The 6,231-nt window shown below is 43.2% G+C and overlaps 1 protein-coding gene across 3 annotated transcripts in view; it reads right to left on the reverse strand.

The window, feature by feature from the left end:
- Positions 1-6,231, reverse strand: part of LIMA1 (LIM domain and actin binding 1) — an 89,280-nt gene that overhangs the window by 3,874 nt on the left and 79,175 nt on the right. For all 3 annotated transcript variants that reach the window (XM_019662281.1, XM_019662280.1, XM_019662282.1), the window contains one exon: positions 80-213. In XM_019662281.1, coding sequence (XP_019517826.1) covers positions 80-213 — 134 coding nt within the window. The remainder of the gene's footprint in view (positions 1-79; positions 214-6,231) is intronic.

Raw genomic sequence — 6,231 nt, forward strand, 5'->3', positions numbered from 1 at the left:
CGCCTCCCCCCCTCCACTCCCCCCCCATTCCCCGGAGGTCCAGCTATACAGAGAGATGACTTGTTTTGGCCCGGCTTACCTAAGTTTGTTGTTGCAATAGGAGCAACGGAAGCAGCTGATGTGAAACACTTGCTGATTGGCCAAGAGACGCTCCATTGGGTAGACTGTCTTCTGACATTCCACACAGGTCTCTCTGGCAGGTGCCTGAAATTTCTGGGAGAAGGAGAAGGACAGCTTTAACTAGGCAGTGATGAGTTAGTGCTCTGCTTAGATGGGCCCTGAGATTTCCTTTGTGATCTAAGGGCTCCCTTACCTGGTCTGTCAATTGTCATAGGAGCACTAAGTCTGCTGGGGTTCTATCAGGTGCCTCTTTAAAGCCAAGAGGCTCTCCTGAATTCCTTCCCCAGAAGGTTTGGCTGCCCTAAGTGTGGCAGCCCCTGAGGATGGGTGGACCTAGGGCTGGGTTGCAGAGAAAGGCTTAGACAAGCCACCACACACAAAAAACAGTACACAACATGTTTCCGCAGACAGGAAATTAGGAGAAAATGTCAACACACACAGACGAAAGAAGTTTGTTTGACTCAAGTACCAAGTAAAAGCAGGACAGACTTTTACAAGAACAAATTCTGAAGGGAATAAATTTCAAGCAGAGGAAGTAAGTGCATTTGGGTTTGGGAATTAGGAAAAGACACTTTGATAAAGCATCTCTGAGTCCCCTCTGCTTATATTCTTGACTTGCTCAATCCACTAGGCATAATATCTTAAAATAAGTCAAAACTGACACATAAATGGAACAATTTAAAAGAGACACAAACTATTTTATTAGGACTCCGGAAGAAAGCATAGCCCAAGAAAGCTATAGGTTCTATAATCTTTTAAAAAATACAATGGAGAATAAAACTAACATAATGAGGAGTGGGAAGTCATAACAAGCTGGGAATCATGAACTCTTTGTGAAGTGTGGAATAGGATAGGGTGAGCACAGCTGTTCTACCTGGTAAGCCCAATCATAAAGAACATGAAATACTTGGTATTCTAGCACTGATGAAAGCCAGAATTCCAAAACTGTAAGTTTTTACATAATAAGAACTGGTTACATGGCTACTAGGGGTGGGGTAACAAGTCCTTAGGTGAGTGTAACCCTTGATTGCCCCAACAGAAACACCTCAACCAGGAAAGGCAGAGGCCACTTAAATTAAGGTGGCCAGGAAGGTCTCACAGGTACCTTGGTGATCCCTTGGCTGACAAGACCAGTGTGATGGTAAATAACGCAAATTAGTCCCTAGGCCCAGGACCTGAATGGTTAAGGTAGGTGAAAATAAACTAGGTTATGGGCAAGATAGAGTTTTGATTAGAAAACTCGAAAGTAGATGCATAAAAAATTCAGACTACTGGTTCACTTGCCACGTGATTCACTAGGAGGTAAAGCAAAAAAATAGGAATGGTTTTCCAAGTAGATTTGGACAGGAAATGAGAGTAGAAAATGGGCATAAAATGGAAGTAAAGGGAAAGATCTATAAAAGGGAGTGTAATATAATTAGTAGGAAACTCCCAAATAGCACCAAAGGATTTAAGAAGGAAGGAGCAGAACTGAGAAGGAATGGCTCCTGAATAGCACCCTCTCCTGCAGTCCTAGGGGTAGGGTCCTAAAAACAAAACCTTAAAGAATCAAAGACCACAGGCTACAACCTAGTTTACCAAGCATGAGGGAGGTATTTGAATGTGATTGAATATTATTGTATTGAATGCTACTGGAAGAATTAAGGCATTATTTGGATTTTAGAATTCTTTTTTTTTTTCTTATACCAATACGTCTAACGAGATAGGACCTAAGTGGAGATGTCCTTGCATAGTTTAATTAGGTTTCTCTAAAAGGACTAGGCCCTTCTCTTGCATGCAGAATAATTGGCTATAATAGTACAACGGAAGCTACTGGAGAGAGCCTGTGCAACAAATCACAATTCACATAATGTAAAAGTAATAGGACAAGTGTATTATCAGGTTGAAAATCTTTTTCAGCTGCAGGGTGGATTCTGTATTTTTAACACTTGACGTAGGTGAATAAGTATTCATTCTGGTCAGTAAAGACAGAGCAGGAGACAAATTTCAGATGGTATAGGAGGAAATGGGTATTATTCTGCTAAAGGGCTACAGAGCACACCTCTGTCTCTCTCTCTCTCTCACACTCTCACACACACACACACACACATACACACACACACACAGAACACAGAACACCCTGTAGAGAGGGGTGCAGCCCGTGAATAAAGGGAGAACCTGAGAGAAAGCTGAAAGTTGAGCTCACATTAGGAGGAAAGTGGAAGGCAGGAGCAGAAATTAGGTACCGGGAGCAGGAAGCAGAAGCTGGAAGAGACAAACAGGAACCTTCAATGAATACACAGCATTTGCGGCGCCAGGGAGCAGTTTACTGCAGCTGGGCTGAAAACCCAGTTACAGACTCAGATCCAAGAATAAGACCATGTTTTCTTTCTTTTTCAAGTAACCTGGCTAATCGTGGCAAAATCAGCCTCACTCATATCTACCTGAGGCTGGAACATGTCCCAGCTCAGGGGAGAGTGCTTTTATGAGCCTTCACCCACACAAGGAGTGTTTCATTAACAATTCTTTAGTGTCTTACTACCTCCCAACTGGACCCACAAAGGCTCCCTCTTGAATGGAGCCTTCACCCACACAGGTGAAAAATCATTCTTCCTCCTTAATATCAAAAAATACAGGCATACCTTATCTTATTGTGCTTCAAAGATGTTGTGCTTTTTCACAAATTGAAGGCAAGACCCTCCATCGGCAAAAAGATTACAAGTCACTTGACTGCAGTGGTCTGGAGCCGAACTCGCAGTATCTCTGAGGTATGCCTATAGACTGCTGCTCAGCTGGCTGACTAACCACAAGCTTCTAACTAGTCAGACCTATTAGATTCCCATTATTCCTATTCAGTTTTTTACATAAACCCTTTTAAATATGATCTAAGGTTTACGAGGCAGCTGCCCAAGGGCCCTTATAGTTTCATAAAGACAAGAGGGTGCTAACATGGTGTCATGCCAGGTCAGAGTGGCTGCGGCTGTGCCTTCCCTTTATTTCCTCTGTCCTGGGCTCTCAGCCACTTTTCTGTAATGGCCCCCATGTCTATTCAGACAACAGGAAGCATAGTCAGTGCCCAAAAATCTCCACCATTATGGCAGGCCTGGCGTACATCCTGCCCATGCCTCATGGCATGCTTGAACTTGGCGCAGCCACATTTAAAACACTGCCAATATTAGAATGTTAGACATTTTTTTAATCTTAACAATATATTTTTTTCAATCAATAAGATGTTCTTTTACTTCCCCTCCCTCAGCCTTTTCACATGTAGAAATGAAGGCACCAGGATGTCAGGTGCCTTATCAAAGTTCGCACAGTCAGTAAATGAAAACTCGGAGCTCCCGACTCACAAACCAACAGAGCATTTTTCTAAATTTTCCTGGAGTCTCAAATTTCCATAACGAAACTCTTTGGGGAAGAGAGCAGATGCTAACCCAGATGAAAATAATCTCACTATAGCACGTTGAACAAACCACAGTCTTTGTTTCAAATTAAAATATGTAGATAATATCTTTGGGATATTCAGAAATGAATGAGGTAATACATAAATAATTGATGTTCATAAACACTGCCATGTCTTTCCCATCGGAGGGTTCTTACAGGCCCTCTGCTGATCAGCATCTACTTAAAGTTATTTTTCCAATAAATGTGCATGACTTCATCTACATTCTTTCACTCTCTTAAGTATATTTCTTAGTCTAATGAAGGCTCCAGTTGGGGTATATACATGTGGGGGTGGGAGGCGGGGGAGGCGACAGCTGGCAACAGGCAGTGAAGCTAAGTAGCCTTCAGGTAGAGTGTAATCAGAAGAAAATCCTGTATTGATGTCAGGCCTCCATTCTTCAGACAGAACACCACAAAATGCCTGTCATTCCCTTCTTCCAATTTGCCCAAAATATCTAGGAAATTAAACCAAAACTCTTCACCATACAGTAAATGATTGGGCCTGCTTTGCACACAGCCTTAACCTTTCCTGGCTTTCTGTGAAAACTCTTTTTGAAAGCATTTTGGGGATATTTATATCTTAAATAGACTTCTTCTATATGTCAAAGAAAGCTTAGTGCTCGGAGAAAGCAATAATAATATAGACAGTGACATAAGATTCTGGTTGCCCTTCTAGCATAATTCTGATCGCTTTGCAAACTAGAATAAAGCCTCCTACCCTACCCTGCCCACAGAGGAAGGGACAGATGGCAGGGCATGGAGGAGCGGGTGCCACAGTGTGTGTCCTCTAATGCGTCTGCTGTGTTTTCTCTCCTCATTCATCAGCAGGACCAGACAAGGAAGGCTGGGACTGGGTTGTCCTGGACACAGTGGGGGCAAGTGAATGTTCCCAGGGCCACCTACATCTCCTTGTACATTCTCCCTTATCTGTCCCTCTGGGAGCATTTAGCAGATAACGTCTTTCAAAGGGAGAACATAAAGCTTAAGAGAGCTCTGGGTCTCTTGAGTCCAAAGCTGTTGATCCTTCTCATAGGGTCCACTGAGCTCTGTCCCCAGAGCAGCACCCATTTTGAAAATGAACCTGCAACTTCATTAACACCAAGTCTCATCAACTGAGCTATTTGGCCAATGTTCAAAATATACAAAATATTTACTTTTAAAGATCAGTATTGCGGTTTTTTTTGTGTGTTTTTTTAAAATTAAGCTAAAATTTGAAATGAATTGAGTTTCTACCTCAGATGTCCTATTTTCAATAACTGACAAGACACTAAGGAACAGTTTTTCCAGGATGTGTGGGACCCAAAAATCTATTCTGAGTGAACAAGTTTATTCTTAGCTGTATGTAATTTCCCAAAATGGAGAAACAACTTCTGTTGCATGGTCTATAGCCACAAGACCAGTTATGCCAACAGGCCGTCCTATAAACACTAAATATCTACATACTCGCCTGCAGGATACAAAGGGTAACTTTGAGGAAGAGAAAAATAAACTGCCCTTAAATAAAAGCAGAGATGTGATCGGGTTCCACCCCAGGCTCTGTGCACCATAACCATTTGAGCGTTGGACCATGGAAAACATAGGCAGCGAGCCAGTTTATCCCAATCTTTAGACAATGTTCAAAATCTGAGGTGTATGGCTGGTGAAAGCGGGCCTGTATGCCTTCTACTGCTGAGTGACCAGGGCCAAAGAAGCAGGCGTGGTTCTGGGGCAGCTGCAGAGGGAGCTTTACCTCCATCTCTTCTCTGTGGTGTGCTAGGAAGACCCAAGTGTGTACTCTGTTGTACATCGCTCATCAGCTCAGACCCTGGAGTCTGAATCAGGAGGGATCTCAAAGGTTCAACCCAGAACCAGGAGGTTTGGCCTAGCAGTTGAGGGAGGGAAGTAAGACTGGGTTGAGAATTCAAAACTACTCAAGAACAGATTTCAGTTCTTAGATTAGGGAATTTCCCCAGTCTCTCAGTCACACAGGACCCATGGCCAAGTCAGATTTGCTAGCTGTTCTTGATCCAGAACCACAACCCAAGAACTCACATCTGGGCAGGGCAGCTATTGGAGAGGAAATTAAGCTCGTGGCATTTGCTACTTTGTTGGATTCTAAATACTGGAAAAAGAAAGTGCTGATGACAGCATAAGCAGGTCTTTACAGCCAGGAGAGAGGGTCATGTTGAATACACGTGCAGATTCAATCACTATAACTCAGTTCTTTCTCCTTTTACTAGCCTTCTCTTGCTACTCTCTATCTTTTCCTCCTTTTCAATAAGTCTTATTCTCATGAACCTCTGCTTCCTTTAAAATGTTCATGTTTACCTTCTTCACCTCTTCTCCTTTTTAAAATCCACCTTTTAAATCCTGGATTCTCCCCTTTCTTTGCCTGTGTCCTCTTCTCTTCATCCATTTTGGGCGTTGACCTTTCATCAAGGGACCAAGTGTGCCCTCAGTTGAGAGATACAGCATGGGAGATGAGTGCATGAGGATGGGGCAGTCCAAATCACCTGAAAACTAACTCTGCCTATCGAGTGTCTCTCAAATGTTAAAAGTTGCTACTTAAGGGCCAGCTGAATGGCGTGATGGTTAAGAACTGGCTTGGGACGCCAGAGGGCCCTGGTTCGGATCCCACATATGAGGGCCAGTGACACTGCCCTCCACTGCTAACATGCTGAACAACAGCTCAACCTGGAGCTGGGCTGC

Source organism: Hipposideros armiger, unplaced genomic scaffold (assembly GCF_001890085.2).
Source record: "Hipposideros armiger isolate ML-2016 unplaced genomic scaffold, ASM189008v1 scaffold_371, whole genome shotgun sequence".
In the NCBI taxonomy this organism is placed as follows: Eukaryota; Metazoa; Chordata; class Mammalia; order Chiroptera; family Hipposideridae; genus Hipposideros; species Hipposideros armiger.